The sequence below is a fragment of the Podarcis erhardii genome (assembly GCF_964252035.2).
Source record: "Podarcis erhardii genome assembly, chromosome: 4".
Classification (NCBI taxonomy): Eukaryota; Metazoa; Chordata; class Lepidosauria; order Squamata; family Lacertidae; genus Podarcis; species Podarcis erhardii.
This window is the reverse complement of record NC_138508.1, coordinates 97,110,424-97,130,993: the sequence shown is the minus strand read 5'-3', so window position 1 is coordinate 97,130,993 and position 20,570 is coordinate 97,110,424. Positions and strand designations below refer to the sequence as shown.

At 42.7% G+C, this 20,570-nt stretch overlaps 1 protein-coding gene across 3 annotated transcripts in view; it reads left to right on the top strand.

The window, feature by feature from the left end:
* The window catches only part of SLAIN1 (SLAIN motif family member 1), a 36,704-nt gene that overhangs the window by 5,712 nt on the left and 10,422 nt on the right, over positions 1 to 20,570 (top strand). The window contains exons 2-5 of one of the 3 annotated variants that reach the window (XM_081858144.1): positions 3,177 to 3,316; positions 13,666 to 13,815; positions 15,556 to 15,705; positions 17,339 to 17,686. In XM_081858144.1, coding sequence (XP_081714270.1) covers positions 3,177 to 3,316; positions 13,666 to 13,815; positions 15,556 to 15,705; positions 17,339 to 17,686 — 788 coding nt within the window. The remainder of the gene's footprint in view (positions 1 to 3,176; positions 3,317 to 13,665; positions 13,816 to 15,555; positions 15,706 to 17,338; positions 17,687 to 20,570) is intronic. The other 2 variants (XM_081858145.1, XM_081858146.1) reach the window with 2 other exon arrangements.

Sequence of the window (20,570 nt, the reverse complement as noted above, 5' to 3'; positions counted from 1 at the left end):
CTGGGGTGAGTGGATTAGGACCCAGTGGATCTCCAGCTAAGCCAGGAGGTTCCTGGCACAGCCAGACCAGCTTAACTCCCACATCCTTGGCTTTGCTGGAGTATATCTGGTGTATATCTCCCATTCTGGCTCAGCCCAGGACCCACCTTACTGATCTGAGCCTGGTGGATGCTAAGTTGGTGCAAGCCATTATTATTATTATTATTATTATTATTATTATTATTATTATTATTAGCCACCCATCTGACTGGGTTGCCCTAGACACTCAGGGCAGCTTCCAGCAAAATATAGAAACACAATAGAACATCAGACATTCAAAACCTATGGACTTCCATCCTGTGGCTGCAGCTGGAGTTTACTATTAATCTCCCAAGGTAGCCTACCCCTTCCTTTCCCTCCCACATAACGACCTTCTCAGTGTGGGGCATTTGTCTGAGGAGAAGGGGATGACAGAGGATGAGATGGTTGGACAGTTTGTCGAAGCTACCAGCAGGAGTTTGACCAAACTGCGGGAGGCAGTGGAAGACAGGAGTGCCTGGTGTGCTCTGATCCAGGGGGTCACGAAGGGTCGGACACGACTAAACGACTAAACAACAACAATTTCTGATTTCTTTGGGCTTTGTGCATTTATCTTAAAAAAGAAAAGCCAAGCTGTGTATGTGGTTAATTTCTTAAAAATGATTTATGTAAAATAGATAATATGGTTAGTTTTGCATCACGTCTTCTGTTTAACATTTGGCCTTTCAAATTGCTGTGGGGGATGGGCAGTGTCTGTGGGGAGTGGAGGGAGAGCCATGGGGTAATGAACCTTGGGGTTAATGGTTGACATCCATTTGTCTCAGGAGACAGTGGAAGAGTGTGGCTTCAGGGGTAAAGTCAAACCATTGTTGAGTTTCAGCACCAGCTGTGCCTGTAGAGACTGCTACGGGAGAGACATGTTTTGTTGCATCTGGGGCAGATGAAGATGTCTAGTTTTGCTGCTACAGGTGTACCATGACATTTATTCTTGCTGTGCTCCTCCCAAAGTCATTCCTCCTCTGCTCACAGATACACAACCTAACTGGTTGTCTGCAATTCCCACATTGCAATATTAATGTTGCCAGCCTTCATGTCATGTTTGCAGACAACTGCAACACAGTTGGTCTGCCAATGAACCTGGTTCCTGAAGTCAGCTCCCTGTAGAGTACGTCCTTGGGGGTCCAATTGCATTGCAATAGTCCAGTCTGTAGATTATCAGAGCATGGGGAACAGTGGCAATCTCTGTAGCTGGCAAACCAGCTGGAGATGGAAACAGGTGTGCTTAGCCACTGAGCCTGCCCAGTCTCCAGCAACAGTGTTGGACCCAGTAGCACCCCAAGCTATGAACCTGCTCCATCCAGGGGAGTGTAACCTGCCCAGGAGAAGCCATCTCCCTCCTGGACTCAAGAACTTGGAATGCATAACCCCTCTGCCTCTTCAAGATTCCCCTTCAGTTCATTGGCCTGTACCCGGCCCATTACTGCCTCCAAGGAGCAGTCTAGCACTTCAGCTTCCTCTCCTTATTCCAATGGATTGGTGAGACAGCTGGGTGTCATACTGATGCCTCATTCCAAATATCCTTATGACAGCTGCCAGTGGAGTTCCAGCATGTGTTCTAGCCTGGCAAGAACGCTCAAGGAGTGTGCAAAACAGCGCCAGGGAGGAGTTAGGACAGAGATTCCTGGAGGGCCACATTTGACCTTCATTCTTAAACGTTAGTGTCGACAGAGTTCACTGTTTTCTTAACTGCAGCCCTTTCCTACAACCCAGTTGTATGGTTCATGAAAAAGGGGTTCATGGAAAAGGGGAATCTTCCTCTGAGCCCACCCACCTACCCCAAAACCACCCTATAACAAGATAGCAGGATGGAGTTCACTTTAATCTAGGGTGGTAAAATCACGAGTTGATTGAGAGGTGATGTGATACTTGATGGGCTTTCACATGGATGGAGCAAATTTGTGTTCATATTTTTTGCTTCAGAAAGTAGGATGCAAACCAACAGGTCCAATTTACAAGAAAAGAGGATTTCCACCAAACGTTAGGAGAAATTTCCTGGGGTACAAGTTGTTCAGCCATGGAACAGACTGTCTTCAGAAGATGGTAGACTCTTACGCATTAGAGGTTTTTGAAGTAGAGGCCTTGGCCTCTGACAGGGGTGCTGTTGAAGCGGAATTCCCTGCATGGGGGTTAAATCAGATGACCTTTCCCTTCTAGCCATGTGATTCTTTAACCTCTCTGAGTTAAGATTGGCTGCAACTCCCTGTCTAGTATATACTTGGACATGAACCTGGGCTTATGGCCATGTAATCTGTACAAAGACTCTTGATGAGTGCTTAACTTGTTTTTGCCCGAGTTAAGAGTGCTTAACTTTCTCTGGATGGCACCCAAGGTATTAAAAAGCTTCTGTCTGCTTACCTATGTTGAAATCCTTAACAAGCAACTCTTCACTCGGAAGAAAATGATGAGAGGAGCTATTATTAGATGTTGAATATACCCCTTCACACTCCAGATGCACATCGCAGGTTTACTGTTCTTCAGTTAGAGGGACTTGCGATATGCACTCTGAAAAGGGTAGCAGATAGGGGGCCAAAAGGTAAGTACAGAATTGTGTTTCCAGTAAATTGCACAAATAGGGAATTAACATCTAGAATGGAGTTCAGTATTCTAAAACTTTCTGAACTCTCAGATTATACCAACATGTTTTATGTGCTTAGCCGAAAACTGGATTTCACTGTGGCTCAACCATCCTTCCCGACCCTGGTGCCCTGTAGATGACATTGTACTCCACTCCCAGACAGCCTCAGACAGCATGGCCAATGGTTGGAGATGATGATGGGAGTTCTAACAACATCTGGAAGGTACCATGTTGGGGTTGTTTAACTTTATGTACGTGACCACTAAATAGGACTGTAGTTTTTTCTGAAAGCTATTTACTTTAGATACAGTTCCAGACCTATTTGAGGCTTGCCTTCAAGGCTGTACACTGCAAACATAGTAATTATAAACCAATTAGAATGAGAGTACATTTTATTATTATTATTTATTATTAATCTCAATTTGAGATATGCCACCGTCTCTGATTTTGTAGTGCTGTACATCTTCCATTAGAAGCATCAAATTTATGTGTTGTGCTAAAGCTTTTCTTTGATTCTATTTAGGTTGTATGTTGCACCAACAAAGAGCATCGTACCCCAAGAAAAATCACTGACCCCTTTGCAGTGGTGTCGTCATGTTCTAGATAATCCAAGCCCTGAGATGGAAGCTGCAAAACGCTCTCTCTGCTTCAGGTTGGAACAAGGTAGCTTTGGTTTTTTTATTCATTGTGTTTCCATTGCTTTCTCAGAGAATCTGTTCCTACTGGTTTTAGGCTGGTCCAGTTGAGTAGCGGCATAAAGGATTATCTGTGTGCAAGGTCTTCTGTATTCCTGTGGCCTACACATTGAAAACCGCCAAAGTAGGGATGTTTGAAACCAAGTGCTGTTTTTCTTTAGGGCTTTCTGCCCCACAGTCTCAAATATTTATGGGAGCTCTGCAGTGTCCCAGATTTCCTTGTTTGAGGATTTATGTCCTAAAATCAGATTCACATCTAAATAAGGATGTGCTTCTTTGCTTTCAGTGTGATGTACATTTGCATGTACACCTCTGTTCTTATACCCTCAATGAGCTTGTACATGAGTGTCTGGGTTCAGATACCAGCTGCCCACCACCCAGACACCCCTGCCTCACTGAAAGTAAATTGGGGAGAAGGTGGGTTTATCATATCTACACTGACAAAGCTACAACACTGTATTGATTCTTTTTTACTGCTGACTTTGTGTATGTTTTAATCTGATTCCCCTTGTTGAATTGGTATTTGTTTTTTAAATAAAGGGTTTCTTTGGTGCGGGTGGTAAATTACCCTAAAAAGTAGAATATAGATAATTTTAATAAAAATAAATACACATGCTGGCATATCAGAATATCCCTAGTATGTGTGTGTGTGTGTGTTTGTGTGTGTGATCATGTGTCACCATCATGAGGAAATGCTGGTACCGAAAATGTCAGTGGGTTTATTATTAGTTTTGTGGTGGTGGTGGTTGTTTTAAAAATGAAAACTGCAAAACCCTATTCTTTACAGCCTATACATATCTGCTCAGAAGTAAGCCTCACTGAGTTAAGTAAGACTTATTCACAGGTAAGTGTATACAGGATTGCAACTGTAGTTGCGTACAACACTAAAAGAGCTAAACAAATTTATAGCCATAACACTTCATAAAACAAGAGTTAATTAAGTAAAACTGGCCAGATTTCCCGACAGAAAGAATCTTTATAATGAATTGGAGATCAGTTCACTTTCAAAATTCCCTGTGAAAGTTGATCTCTCATTTATCATTTCCTTTGTTTTTCTGCAGCATCTGAGAGAGTTGTTCCAAACCTATTATATGCGTTAATAACACTTAAGAGTTTCTGTTTCCCCTGTCATGTTTATTTCCACAGTCTGTGTTTTACTTTGGCCTCAGGATGCTGAGGTTTCAGAAGCAAATGAGGGATGAACACATGTTAATCTCTGGAGAACTTGTTTTTAAGAAAGGAGGAAATGCTCCATTCAAGTGCTTGCTTTTGTTACTGAAAGTATATTCTGGCATGAAACTTACCAAATACTTGGCTTTGTGTGTGAGAGCATGATTTTGTTGTTTAGTCATTTAGTCATGTCCGACTCTTCGTGACCCCCTGGACCAGAGCATGCCAGGCACTTCTGTCTTCCACTGCCTCCCGCAGTTTGGTCAGACTCATGTTTGTAGCTTCGAGAACGCTGTCCAACCATCTTGTCCTCTGTCGTCCCCTTCTTCTTGTGCCCTCAATCTTTCCCAACATCAGGGTCTTTTCCAGGGAGTCTTCTCTTCTCATGAGGTGGCCAAAGTATTGGAGCCTCAGCTTCACGATCTGTCCTTCCAGTGAGCACTCAAGGCTGATTTCCTTAAGAATGGATAGGTTTGATCTTCTTGCAGTTCATGGGACTCTCAAGAGTCTCCTCCAGCACCATAATTCAAAAGCATCAATTCTTTGGCGATCAGCCTTCTTTATGGTCCAGCTCTCACTTCCATATATCACTACTGGGAAAACCATGGCTTTAACTATACGGACCTTTGTTGGTAAGGTGATGTCTCTGCTGTTTTTTTGTTTGTTTGTTTGTTTGTTTGAGCATGATAGTATCTTAATTTTATTCTGCAATGGCCCAATGAACTGAGCACATGGAGGAGTCTGGGCTCCTATAGACTGGTGACTTTTATTTTTTTTTGGCAAATATATTCTGCAGTGTGTCATTCATAAAATAATAGCACATTCGTAGTGGATTTATACTGCATTCTCTTAGTTGTTCTACAGTGCTTCCCTAATGCCTCTGGTGGGGCACTGTTTTGCTATAAGGTGCAATGAAAGGAGAACAATGCATACACCCCGGCCCAATCCTGGACATTTATGGTCTGAAACAGTACAGAATTTTAACAGGAATCGACAGGATGTGCCCCAATTTGGAAACAGAGCTGTACGTCTGCCCCAAACCTGCAGCAGACATGGAACAGAATTGAAAGCAGGATTGCACAGAACAGGTCCGACACCATCATGAGCACAAACGATAACGAATGAAAAGGAATGCCTGGTGCTTTCATTGCACAAACCTAAATTTCTGTTATGTGATTGAATCCCTCTTGCAAAAATACTGACAGTCTGGAGGTGGCTATAAGCAACAAGCATGTACCACTATAGTGTTTGTGAGAGTGTCATTTTCCCTGTGATATCTGTCGCACACGGCAATTGTTGAGCCATTTCAGGAACTCTCGGGTGGCAGCTCCATGTCCTCTGAAAGCGCACCCTGTCCGTTGTGTATTTATCCGTAGCAAGGCAATATCTTGTCGGGTACCTGCCAGCCACCCTTTCTTTCTAAGCAGTGACTGAGCTGACAGTATGCGTCTGCTGTGAGGGAAGCTACAGTGTGTAGGTTTAAAACCTCACACGGGGGTCTAGCCTTGGGAAAGGTTGAATGCTATGTGCAGAAGGGTTTAAGTGGGGAGAGAGTCCCAGAGTTGTAGGTTTCAGGAATAAGGACCTCCAGGACAGCTGCAGCAGAACAGATTGAGCAGTACTGAGAAATAAGGACCCATAGGAAGTAGATAACTGAGAAGCAGAATGGCAAGCTAGTGAGAAGAAACACTGTGTACTGTCTGGGGGTGGGGGGAAGATTGAAGAGTCATGCAAGCTCTGGAGGTACGGAATTTCAACATATTGATTTGAAATAATCACCAAGGCATTTGGCTGCAGGTCTCTGCTGCTTTTGGTTCCTCTGACAAAAATGTTCTTTGGAAAAGACAGCTATGAGGTTACATAACGCGGGCATTTTCGGCCACACTAAGCAAACGGTAAAGTTGGTGGAGGAGAGTATCATGAAGGAACTTACCGGGCATATTTGGAAGTCCTCTCGGTCGTCGTTAGTTGATGGTTTGCATCAGCCCACCTAGACTCTTCTTTCTGCACCTTCTGTCTGAAACTACAGTTCTTGGAGAACCAAATGCAATACAGAAATAAATGGAGGTGTTTTAGCTCAGTGGTAGAACACATGCAAGGTTCCAAGTTGAATCTCTGGTAATGAGCAGGTAGTAGATGATGGAAGAGACTTCTGGACACCCTGAAGGACTTTTTCCTAGCTGAGTGGACAGTAGTGGGTCAAGACAGACAAATAGGCAGACCTGGTGTGAGGCAGTAGTCTAATGTTCTTACGATTATAAGGACATGTTTCCATTCCTATTCTGTGACTTATTTTTAATAAGTTTATTTCATTATTCCTGCATAGCAGGGGTTGGACTGGGTGACCCTAGGAGGTCCGTTCCAACTTCTCAAATCTGTGATTCACATTCTTACTGTGTTTCACTGAGTTTTTGTGCAGAGGTTTCATAACCATGGCAATGGTTTCATCAGCTGTCTCACTAGCAACAACAAGAAGCCATCAGCACAAATCCATATTTCAGCTGCTTCACACGCATTTACAGTCTCTTTCTATATATCACTGTCTCTAATTGCTCTTGGGTATGGCTTGTTGTTTCTCCTCTTCTGCTTCCTCATTCAAAAGATGCACCCAGGAAAGTGCCAGTAAGAAGCAGTCCTAGGGACTAACTTGCCCTTGACAAGTCAGTGCTAATTTTATCAGGAGGGGGAGGTGGAATAAATTCTGCAAGTTACATTCCCCAGATTGTGCTTTCCACACACCTTTTCCATCTGCTGGACTGGCAACAGAAGAAAAGAGTAGTCCTTCTGTGGAGGCCAGATTGCTGGCCCCTAATCATAGTACGATGGGTCTGCCATATAGTAAATTCCAGCTGTTGTGAGGTTGTTTATTTGTGTGAAGTTGTTGCCCTGTCCTTTCTCGTCCCACCATCTGGACTCTTGTTCAGAGTAGGTCCAGACACAGTTCATCCAAATATCGTGATTGACTGAATAGAGAAAGTGGATGGGAGGGGATCTCTCTTGGAACACTAGAGCTTGTGAACATTCTGTGAAGCTGAATGTTGGAAGATTTAGAACAGGTAAAATAAATCACTATGTCACACCTAGTTAAACTATGGAACTCACTCCTGCAGGAAGCAGCAACGGCCACCAACTTTGATGACTTTAAAAGAGGATTCGGTCATGGAGGATGATGCTATCAGTCACTACTTGCCATGAAGGCCACGCTCTTCCTCCACAGTCAGAGGCAGTACTGCTTGTGGTGATGATGATAAGATTTATATACCACCCTTCATCAAAAGATCTCAGGGCAGTTCACAAGAAAAATATATATAATTTAGTTGATCAGTGAAGGGGTATAAAAAAAAAAACTGCCCAATTGCCTAACAATTTGAGCAATTTAGAGGGATTTGAAATTCTAGGACAAACGGAAAGAAAATAAATTATCTTTATATAGGTTTCCATTTTCAAACAAGAACCCATAATTCGATCTTTTTTAAAGGAAAGTATAGCACATACCCACATACAAACAGAGCACACAATTGTTGGAGACTGTGGGTGCTTTTGTGCTTGCAGGCTTCCCATAGGCATCTGTTTGGCCACCATGAAAACAGGACATTGGACTATGTGGGCCATTGGCCTGATACAGCAGGCTTTCCTTACGTTCTTATGTGACATGCATACGGGCTTTCGGGAATCATGTGACTTGTGTTTCCTTTGAGAAATGACTCTTCTATAAGAGCTAGATCATACCAGACATGGTAGGAAAGGCTCTTGATCTGTTTTCTCTTGTTTCTGTCTGGCCCGAATGCCTCTGTAAGTTATATTTTCATTTTTTAAGCCTCCACGCTTGAGCTGCACCATCACTTCTCATCAAATGTTGACTTAGTAGAAGTTGGTGCAGCAAGTTTTTCTGTGCCTCTTGAACAGTGCTTACTCTTTGAGGGGAACGGTTGTTTTTGCATTTGCCCTTTTGCTGTATATGTGGGGGGGCACATTGTGGAAATATGGTTTTGCCTTTAACGCTTATGGTTATATTTTGTTCTTGCAAGGAAGAAATGGTTCATATTCTGAAAGGTTTAGATCAGACTTCCTCAAACTCGGCCCTCCAGATGCTTTTCAGCGTACAACTCCCATGATCCCTAGCTAGCAGGACCAGTGGTCAGGGGTGATGGGAATTGTAGTCTCAGAACATCTGGAGGGCCGAGTTTGAGGAAGCCTGGTTTAGATAATGGGCATCTTCCTTATAAGTGCAGAACACACTTTGGCGTAAAACCATGGCAGGTAGTCTAAAACCTCTGGTTGTGGTGTACTGTGACCCAGTTAAAATGTCACTTGAAACCATGGGTTTTTTTGTTTTGGACTGAGGAACTTGTGGTCTTGCAGGGGTTGTTGATCGCCAAGTCCCATTACCCCTCTTTGGAATCCAACAACATTTGGACAGCTATATGTTCTTCACCCCTAGCTTAGCTAACCCATGATTGAACCCAAGCTTGCCTACAAACCATGGTTTGTTTGAGGCCTAAAAACCAAGATGTGAAACCATGGTTTGAAGTTAGTACAAAATATTGTTGGCAAACAGTGGCTTCCCATACAAGTCACAGTATCGGAACTCTCATTATCTGAAATCTCAGTTATCCAAACACAAATGATAATAATTTATTATTTATACCCATCTGGCTGGGTTTATCAAACCTTGCTACACAAATGGATGATTCAAATAGGCAAGCTCTGGCTGTTTATTTAGGGCAAAAACCATGGAGGGAGAGAGAGAGATTGGACAAATCCATTTTTCCTTTGTTTGGTGATTGGCTTTAGCTGTTTGAGCCAGAAAGCATGGAAGGAGAAAGGATGGATTGAATATGATCCTACAGGAAATCATAGCAATCATCACCTCGATATGCGAACCTTACGGAAGTTTTCCTGGAAACACATAGTGAGGCCTGTGTATACTTCCAAACTCTGAAATCATGATGGCAGGATCATTATTGTGTGTGGCTACAATAATGGGAGGATGGAACAGCTGCACAATGAACTCTCTCCATTGTCTGTGTGCCTGTCCCTCCTGCCTTAAGTCTTCCTGGACACAGCCTCATTTCCCTGCCCACCTCCTTGTTGTGAAATCCATGGGCAGCCTGCCTTGCTCCTAGGCTGGCTTGCAAAAAGGAAGTGATGCAGAGGAACTGAAGTGATTGTTTCACTATCTTTACCTGGAACAAAGTTAACAGTGCAACGTAGTCCAGAGCACAACCTTTATTACTCAGTGCTTACAGTTTCACACCTTGTTATTTTCTCTGCACCCCACAAATGGGACATCTTCATTTCCGCAACCCAGTGTTCTCTCTACCATGGGAAAAAACACTTGTGAATGTCCATCATTTCACCAGTAGCTGTTCTGGGCAACCCATTGATCAATCAGGTATAAAGCACATAGCTTGTTCACCCTGTCTGCCACACCTCTTTAGCCAATCAAGCCCTGCCCAAACGTGTGAAGCTACAATTTGCAGAGTGCTTAAACAGTTAATCCCTCTTCCCCAGGGTACTCTGGGAATTGTAGTTCTGTGAGGGGAATAGGGGTCTCTCAGAAAGCTTATAGCACCCTTCGCAAACTGCAGTGCCCAGGATTCTTAGGTGGTTAAAGTTGGGCTTAAGTGCTGAACTGAGTCTGAGATGGGTGCCTTCACTGTCGTGTGGGGCAGTGGGCATGTCTTGAGGGGCTGCAAAACACGTGCAGGATCTGGCTGTGCTTAACTGCACCATATAACAAACCCCAGGGAAGTTTCTAAGAACTTGAGTAGCATTGGTGAACAGAGGGATCCTTGTTATCAAAGCAGAGAGGTTGGCACCTTTCAGCATAGATATCTAGTACATGGGCCAATCTAATTGTTTGGGGCTGCAAACTTCTTATCATGTAAAGCTAGCGATCTGGCATGTGTGTGTCTCTGTGTTTCTGAGCTGACAGTCCGCCAAATTATTCATAGAATCATAGAATCATAGAGTTGGAAGAGACCACAAGGGCCATCGAGTCCAACCCCCTGCCAAGCAGGAAACACCATCAGAGCACTCCTGACATATGGTTGTCAAGCCTCTGCTTAAAGACCTCCGAAGAAGGAGACTCCACCACACTCCTTGGCAGCAAATTCCACTGTCGAACAGCTCTCACTGTCAGGAAGTTCCTCCTAATGTTTAGGTGGAATCTTTTTTCTTGTAGTTTGGAACCATTGCTCCGTGTCCGCTTCTCTGGTGCAGCAGAAAACAACCTTTCTCCCTCCTCTATGTGACATCCTTTTATATATTTGAACATGGCTATCATATCACCCCTTAACCTCCTCTTCTCCAGGCTAAACATGCCCAGCTCCCTTAGCCGTTCCTCATAAGGCATCGTTTCCAGGCCTTTGACCATTTTGGTTACCCTCCTCTGGACACAAGTCCAGAGTCAAACAAGTCATTACTTCTGTTCTGTTTGTAATACTATTATTTGTAGTTCTTCCTTTCTAATGATGACCCTACTGTTATTCTTTGTTGCATTTATAAGGATGAGAATAGGTGAGGACTCTTTCCCCACTCTCTATGCCACAGAAGGATGGGTCTTGCCCCTCTCTGAAGAACAGCTGATGGCTGTAGAATATATTTTCACCTCTCTCATCCATTTCCTTAGTGACAAACGTGGTGTTCTTCGTGTGGTTCTTAAGAGTCACAGCTGCAATAACAGTAGCTTTGTTCAGGACAAGTCTTGTCACAGGAGTTATTGTGCAAAATAATGAATGCGGCTTACACTTGTGTTGTTGACTGCATCTGTGGGTGAGAGCATGCAGACCATTAATTGGCCCTGGCAAATGACCACGCTGTTACAAAACTGTCTTGTGTTTAGAAGGAGAATCACAAAGGCCTTTTAACGTCTGCCTCCTTTTGCTGGTTTATAATGAGAAGTACAAAATGTTGCCAGTGGTTTTAAAATCGCAGGTATACTGTAGCTTTCTTCTAAGGTGGCAGCTGTCTGCTTGTTCCCAAAATATATTTTGCATTTATGGAAAATTCATTTAGTCATTAAAGCTCATGAATTAATAGACCGGGCTTGATTTTGGCAAAGGAGGCCTCTGTAACTTGTGATCAAGTCCTCAAAACAGGAGGCCTGGCTGGATGCTGTTCATTGCTAATGTGCTTTGTTCTGCATGATGGGACTTGACATGCCTAGATTGTAGACCTAAGTGGCGCCCAATGCTATAGTGATCATGTGTCTCATTTACAGGATTGCCGCATCACAGCTTAAAAAACAAGGAACTCCATAGATCTGCATTGTCTGTGGTTTATTGAGTGCAGTGTATTGACAGTGGGAATGCCCCGTGTATTCTGGGATGTCTGCTGCCCTGGAATGAGGTGGGACTTAAAGGAAAGCGTGCCCATTTAAAATATTGGTACCCAAATGATATGAGATTGACACTCTTGGACATCACTTAACTTTCAGTGGCAAGTCCTAGGAGTCTCTTATAGCATGGGGTTGACCCTATTGTTTTAATAATAGGTGGTATTAATAGTACATTCAACTACTTGTAAATCTGAACCCTGTGGCCCTGCCAAATTTTGCTTGAAGAAGTGCTATCAGGTTCACTAATACAGAAGATACATATTATTATTTTTTTAAAAAGTTGTAAGACTCGGATTCTCACACCTGGAATGTTACATCTCTCTTTGGATTTCATATTAATATTTTGTTGCTCAACAACAGCTGTGATGCAGTTAATGGCAGGTTGTGGTAATGCTGCCGCAGAGCATGATGGCTTGCGAAGGGGGACGTGATTTGTATGGCATTTTGAACTTATAGGACAGTGTCTGGAGGCGTAGAGAATACGGATGTTGCCCTGCTTTTCTTTCCTTTCTTTTGTTACATTTTAATCTCGCTGTTCCTCCCCAGAGTGGTATACCTGGTTCTTGAACCCTTGTCTCCCTGGTCCTAGCCTGACACGGTACCCATTACACCACACTAGTAGCTTTCTTAGATGAATAGAGAAATTTTATTCTACTTTTAAGAAACCTATTCTGAATATCATTTTCTGTATATGTAAAAATTCCTTAAGCCTCGCCCTGGATGTGGCTGCGAGATTACTGAGGCTTTCTGATGTTGCATATTTGATAGATATGGGAGAGATGTCTACTTCAGAGTGTGCAGATATGCATTAAATATATTCATGCTTATGTAACTTGGAATTTCATGTTGTTAAAAGGAAGAAATATTTGTGTCTGATGGCTTAAGAGCTTATGAAGGGGATTAAGTTTGTTTTTAGCACTTGATGAGGGAGCCTGTACTTTACTGTGTGCCCTGTAGCTTAACTCTCAGTTCAGTTATGTCCCAATTAACCACACCCAGTAATATTTTGTACAAATAAATGTCATATGTATTATCTGTTACACCATATACTTAAAGAAAATCAAGACAATGATCCAGCTTTACTAATTCAATTTATTACTCTTCTTTCAACCAAGGTGCCAGGGTGGGCTACAACAATTTAAAATGCAATATTAAAGCAGTTTAATGAAATATTGAGTTAAAATCTGTTCTACAACAATACCTTGTCAAGATCCTAGAAACAAATACAGTGAGCTCAGCATCTGTTCTGTAGCATTTACTATTTCAGTAAGGAAAAGAGCAGTTCCAATTTGTAATAAACTTAATTAATTGCGTGCCAATTTTGTCCATTTCTGGCTCTACTATGTACAATAACATGATTTTGTCCATTATCAAAATCTTTTCACAACCTCTTACTTTCTTTATATACAAACTTGCATTAGAATTTTTTGAATGTTTGAAATACTTGAAATCTTGTCTCTTAAGCCTTGAGATAGCTGACATAATCAATAGTGCTGTGTACTGGGAAAGGCGAAAAGTTAGAAACATTGTACTCTAAATCTGTTTCTGGAGATTCACATCCTGTCTTTAATAACATTTATTTATTTTGTCTTTGAACACCTGCTGTTTTCTCTCTCTCGTCTACTGCAGCTGAAACTGCAATCATATCTACACTTACCTGGGGCTAAGTTGTGTTTAATAGGACTTAGCTTCTGAGCAGATGTGTGTAGATTTGTGCTGTTAAGCTTTTTATGCCTAACTTCCTAATGGATAAGAGTCTGCTCCAAATATAACCTCATCTCTTCCTTTACCATGTCTGTTAACAGCTAGTCGATGGCGGAGTCTCTTCTCTACGTCTGTCTCCTTGGCTTTCCCCTATAGCCCTGTTGCAAGGCTCACTCCATATAGCAATGGCTTTAACACTCCTGCCTTCTCTAAAACCTTCAATAAAGCAATATTAACACCCGAAAGAACAGGTAATGCTTGCTTTCTTACTAACATAGCACTGTAATAAGGCCTAACTAGTTCCTGTTGACTTTGGTTCAGTGTTGAGATATGTAGCTTTGAGAGGCCAAACTAAGCACGACGGGGGGAGCTATGGAATATACTTTTGCTGTCTTTGTGCTCCATTGCATGAATCAGGGCTGCTGGCAATACTAAGAATGGAGAGGCGACCACTGAAGGTCGAGACCAGGTTTTCCCAAACTTGGGTCTCCAGCAGTTTTTGGACTACAACTCCCATCATCCCTAGCAGTACCAGTGGTCAGGGATGATGGGGATTGTAGTCGCACAACACCTGGAGACCCAAGTTTGGGAAACACTGGTCAAGAGCCTCTGGGAAAGGCCTCCGATTACTTGAGTTGGTCCTCGCTACTTACCCCTGATCTTGACTCAGATTTATGGAGCAACAGCGGTAGGTGGGTAGGAAGCTGCTATTTTGACATCCCTACCCTGCTCCACAGAGCTTCTTTGTTGGGGAAACCAAAATGGCTTGCAAATACCTTGGCTAGCCTATGCCACTGATGGGTTGGGACACCGGATAGCACTCTGCAACCTCTCCACCTACAGTCTGTCTTGATTCGAAGCAGCTTTTTGCCCATCCCTGCTCTGAATGCAGACATTGGGGGACAGGTGGAAATACGGGGGGGCGGGGTGGAGAATATTGAAGGAAGGAAGGAGAGCGAAAGGATTTAGCTGCCTTCGTGCATGCACTGCTTTTTCACATTCAGAAAAAAAATTACCCATTCCTTCACGGTGTATGTGAATGAGGGAAACATGAGTATAAACTCATATGGTTGTCCCCATTGCATCTGGTTTGGTCCTACAGGACTGGGGCCAATGCCATGACCTAGACTTAAAATTCTGCTTCGTGGATACATTTCCTTTCATTCTCTTACTTTTGTCTTCATGTTGTTTCCCAAGGAACAGGAAAATTCTTACTATTCCTGCCTCCCACCCATCCAAACAGGATGCACCCTGGAGAACATGGACAGCTTCTGCTTCCATGTTACATTAAACAATGGGGTCCCCCCCCCCACTCTGCTGTTATTTAGAGTTTTTGTGGTCTGCTCTAGCCCATGGCCTGTGGAAACATCAGGCTGTGACAGTAGGGCCAGCAGATACACTACTAAGCAATGGCAATAATGTGGGTCTGGCCTGTGTATGTTTGGGGCCACCAGAAGGAGAGACATCAGTAAATTAAGGGTTGCAATTATGGGATGTATGAATATACTGATCTGTCTAGAAGAAAAGAAGAAAGGCAGACATTCTTAGGGTCTCTTCCTTCAGATGCTGCGTTACAGATTTACCTACAGAAGGGCTAAAAGCATTGGAAAAATAATAATCTGGTGTGTGAATTCCTTCCAGGAATTCCAAATTCACACACCAGAATTTGCATTGAGACTTTTGTTTTTGTTTATTAATGTTTGAAATCGTACACTTGAGCCCACTAGTCTTCCTTCTGCTGTAGATTCATGTTGCAGAATTGCTTCTTTTCTGTACTAACAGGAACACCAAAGTACAGTACCATTTTAAATAGACTTAAAGAACCTCACAATGTAAAAGTAAATAACGGAATGTAGCATCATGCCGGTTGATGAAGCCTGTTCTGTTTATATATGCAGTTCTGAATATATAAACTTGAAACGTTGCTTGAAAAGTAGATGCTTTTGCACGTCGCTTGAAGTTAAGGGGTTTGCTGTGTTGTTTTTCTGCAGGCTGTGTTTCTAGAAGTTCCCCTCTCAGCCCCCAGTCATCCATAGACAGTGAACTGAGCACCTCAGAACTAGAAGACGATTCCATCTCCATGGGATATAAACTGCAAGACCTCACAGACGTCCAGATCATGGCTCGACTGCAAGAAGAGAGTAGGCCATTAACTGTCCTTCATCTCCCTCTGCTCTGCCCCCCACCCCCGCCACCACTTCTTTTAAAAGCTGCATGTTAATGCCTCAGGGAAAATACTTGATTGTAGGCTTGTCTAAGCTGTTGTATGGGATTTTTAAAAACAACAACAACACCATGTTGGTGTTTTGGTTTGGCTTTCAAGTTATTATACTTGAATGTTCCCCCTCCAAAAAAAATCCTAGTATGAATAAGTCTTAAATGTAGTTGAGTAATGTAATGTATCATGTTTAGTACTATGAAGAAAAGGAGCCTAATTATTTATTTATTTTTTTGAGGGGGAGCTAAGTGGGCTATGGGGTAATTGTGTTCACAAAGAGAAAATCTTATTTTCTTTGAAAGGCTCTGAAAGCGCTCGTCTGATCTGCGTCAAGGAGTTGTCATTCAGAATCCCATGCCATACGGAGACACACGAAGGGGGTTAATTTGGCACAAGCTGTTAAAAATCTTAGAATTCAAAGCTTTCCTGTTTCCCCCTCAGAATTCACCAACTTTGCTCAAGGCTGTCTAGGTCTTCTGTGACATTAGGGCATGTAAGGGGGTGATGGTTACAGAGGGATCCTTCATACAATCCTATATCTGTAGAGTTGGAAGGGAACCTCAGGGGTCTTCTAGCCCAGCCCCCTCAATGCAGGAATCACACCTATACCAGTGTCTGTAAAGGCTTGCTGTGACATTACAGCAGATCAGCCAATGACATTAAGGAGGAGGCAGCAGAGCAATAAGGGGGGGGGGGAGTTTTCAAGGAGGTTGGAATAATAGAATTGTAGAGAGGAACCACAAGAGTCATTTAGTTAAACCCCCCGCAATGCAGGAATCTTTTTGCTTAAACTCACAACCTTGAGATTAAGAGTCTCATCCTCTATTGACTAACTAAGGTATCCTGCAGGCTTTAGATAGATAGAAGGTACAACGAGAATACCAGATCATCTGGAGAATTTCAAATGATGCTCTTTAGATTTATTTTCTGCAGCTTTTCACTATGACATAGTTTGCACATGGCTTTGAGTGAGCTGTTTGCAGAGAATAGATATGTATGCTCTTTGCAACCATCTGCACCAGCGGGCATGGCTAATGGGTAGGGAAGATAGAAGCTGTAGTCTAACACTTTGATGTCTGGAGATTCCCTGCTTCTGGAATACAGGATTTTCAGTGCAGGGAGTTCCATAGTCTGGGTGTCATAGCGGGGGAGCCTAGGAATGTCGGGTGTGTGAAGAATGTTTTTGGTCTATCCCTCATATTAATGCATTTCACAGGACTATGTTGAATTACGTTGTATCTTCACACAGAGCTAGTTCTTTGCTTAATCAGCACTTCAAATATAGTGCTCTGCCTTCATTAAAAACTTCATATTCATTCCCCTCTTCGGAATAGGATGTGAAAATCAGTCTATGTCTAGTTGGTGTTCCGTAGTTTTCCTTCCCACTTGCATGTATTTACATTTTGACTTACGTTTTCATGCATCATGTAGACATGGGAGTAAGTTGCAAAACCCATGCCTTTCATACGAAAACGGACTCTTGCAGAAGGGGTGATGTTCATTACAAATGTTGACCATTTGGGGCTCTCACCTCGCCTTTTCCTTACACTTAACAGGTCTGAGACAAGATTATGCGTCTACTTCAGCATCTGTATCGAGAAACAGCTCCAGCGTCTCTCTCCATTCGAGCAAGAAAGGGACAAGCAGCGACCAGGAATTTGATCGCTACAGCCTTGAGGACGAAGAGGAAGAATTCGACCACCTGCCCCCTCCGCAGCCTCGGTTGACCCGCTGCTCCCCTTTCCAAAGAGGAATTCCCCATTCACAGACTTTTTCCAGTATACGGGACTGCAGGAGAAGCCCGACCTCCCCATATTTCCCCTCAAACAATTATCCGCAGCAACAGTGTTACTCTCCTCAAGCCCAAAATCCTCTTGAGCCACAACCAAACAGGATTAATGGAGGTAAAGTTGGCTGTCTGTCTGTCTGTTTTCTGATGTATGGATTTTTTTTGCCCTTCTGGTGCCAAATCTTTAATTTTGAGGCAGGTTTCTTTTGGCCAAATTCTGGCATTCACTTCTCTAGGCAGTGCTGGAGGCTGGAAATATGAAGAGACCACAAACTGGTCTCCAATGCATGGTCCACTATTATGGGACACATGTCCCGAGTCATTATAACTTAGAGGTGAAATGTTAAAGTGTAGATTCTCAGTGTCTGTTTGTCCCTGTCTCTGTGTCTCTTGCTGGTCACATCACTCACTGATTTAAACAGGGATGGAAAACCTGTGATCTTCCAGTTGTTTTGATACTACAGCTCTTATCATCCCAGTTGCTGAAGGGAGTTGGATTTCGTCAGCACCTGAAAGGCCAGAGCTTTACCATCCCTGTATAATAAATCACTTTTATTTTTCTTACTAGGGAAACAGTCAGCTAAACTTTCACAACACCATTATTAGAAGACAGAGTCAAGATTAAGTCTGCCAGTTGGGCATCTTTGGTTTAGTTTATGAATCCCCTTTCAAAGAAACAGTACTGAATGCTATTCATAAAGATCTAAAATGTGTGTGTGTGTGTGTGTGTGTGTAAATAATATGGCAGAGTCAGTGTGTGGTCTCCAGTATCCATTGCTTTCAATCAGTTTATTCTGAGTAAGACTTAGTTGTATGTCACCCATTAAGCAGTGCACACTGGAAACTGTCACAACGCAATCTTGCCTTCCTTAACACTGGTTGCCAAACAGAAGAGAATGCTTTCTGAAGTAAAATAGTTTTTTTGTTAGCCAGTTGTTTTTATTGCTTTTCAAAAATTTTAACAAATCAACATCAAATTAATTCAAATTTAATACAGATTTAAAAGTTGACTTCCCACCTCGCTTCCATGACGTTTCCCGTCCCTCCTTTACTTGCTGCTCAATGTAACGTACTTTTCCCAATTCCATTTCAGTACTTAAAATATTTTAGCATCTTATCATTCATATTTAATTCCCACCCCCTTTTTCATTTAACAGTTTTTTAACAGCTAGTGAAAATGGGGACAGTGTAGAGCCCTGATTACATATGGATGCAGTACAGTGGTGCCTCGCAAGACGAAATTAATTCATTCCGCGAGTTTTTTCGTCTTGCGATTTTTCGTCTTGCGAAGCACGAACATTGGAAAAGCTTCAAAAATCACCAAAGTCTTCAAAAACCTCAAAAAAGGCTACCACACCGCGTGCTATGAGTTGCTCCTCGAAGTGAATGCACGGTTTTAAGAAAAAGGAAACAAACTTGCAAGACAAAGGAAACAAACTTGCAAGACGTTTTCGTCTTGCGAAGCAAGCCCATAGGGAAATCCGTCTTGCGAAGCAACTCAAAAAACGAAAAACTCTTTCGTTTTGCGAGTTTTCGTCTTACGAGGCATTCGTCTTGCGGGGCACCACTGTAGTGTAACACTCATCTAGTCGTAATCAAGAACCTGTTGGAAGACTTTGGGTATGATTCCTGAGAAGGGAAGGCTCAGTATCTTTCATTCGTGGATCCTCCCAAAGATGGCACATACCAGAATTCTGTTATATTGAATCTTAATGAATCCAGTAGGCTGGACAGGATGAAATTTTGAGTCTCCTCTGAGTGAGTTTTTAGAGGAAGTGCTGCTGTACAATCTCTGCCTGTGAACACACATCAGACTTTCATCTGCTTCATCAACACTTACGCAGCCTGGAGGCTAAGCACTGAACCAGCACTCCCACCCCCAATACAGTTTTACCTCTGCCGTAAATGGAGCAGGCAGGCTTAAGCCAGGTGCTATAGCTCCCCTCTGCAATCGGAGAATAATAATAATATACGCTTTGTAAGATTTCCTGTGATTATGGATGCAGGACTCTTTTTTTTTGAACACCCTAAAGCGCTAAGTAAACGTTAAACATTATTCTTATTTCTCAATCATTTTACATTAATTATACAGGCTGAATATCTAGCTGTAGAAACAGGTCCCTGAACCTATATTATTAATTAGAAGTTAATAGCTATGTAAAATAAGCATGAATAATAAATACATCATAAGTGATCACGGTGATCAGTGCCCAGAAGCTGTTTAAATATGTTGCAAATGTAGTCCTAAGAAAATAAGTTTCTCTCCCTTTTCTATCTGATCATCTGTCATGGAGTTTTGCTGTTCTTTTTGTCATTATATCCCACATTAATCTAGCACAGTGGCATCATTCTGGAAGCAGTTTTTCCTGTCCCCTTACCCTGATTCTCTCTCTCTCTCTCTCTTTTTCTTATCCCACCTGTTTCCTTCCATAAGAACTTAGGAAGACATCTGTTAAATTGGACTGTGTATTCATTTGGTCCAGCATTCTGCTCTCAGTGGTTGGTGTCAGGCCAAAGCATTTCGCTGCCTGAATTCGCCCCCTCCAGGTACATCACCAGGTACATGCAGCATCATTCAGATACCTGTCCCTACCTTCAACTGTTTCCTCCCACAACATTCATGGTGCTGCCTGAAGCAGATGGCTTCACCTGGATTCACCACAGGACCATCCCTCCCAGGCAGGTCCTTCTAGAAATGGACGAACAAGACATGGAGGCAGTTTTTTGTCCCCCTCCAGCATCTAATACTCTGTGGTATACTGCCTCTAGCATGGACGCTTTACTTAGCTTATCATGGCTTCCCTTTACTTCATCATCTTCCTTCTCACCCCATTGGTGGTCTTGAATAACGCATGCCAATGCCTTTGCACTCTGCTAATTGTCACTGCGACTGGTGTCAACTGTAGCAAACATCTCTATGGAAAGTTAACATATTGGGGTGTTTCCAGTGCTGCACAAGCGGTGTTCTCTGCAAGCAGTGAGGCTTCCCACTCCTTCCC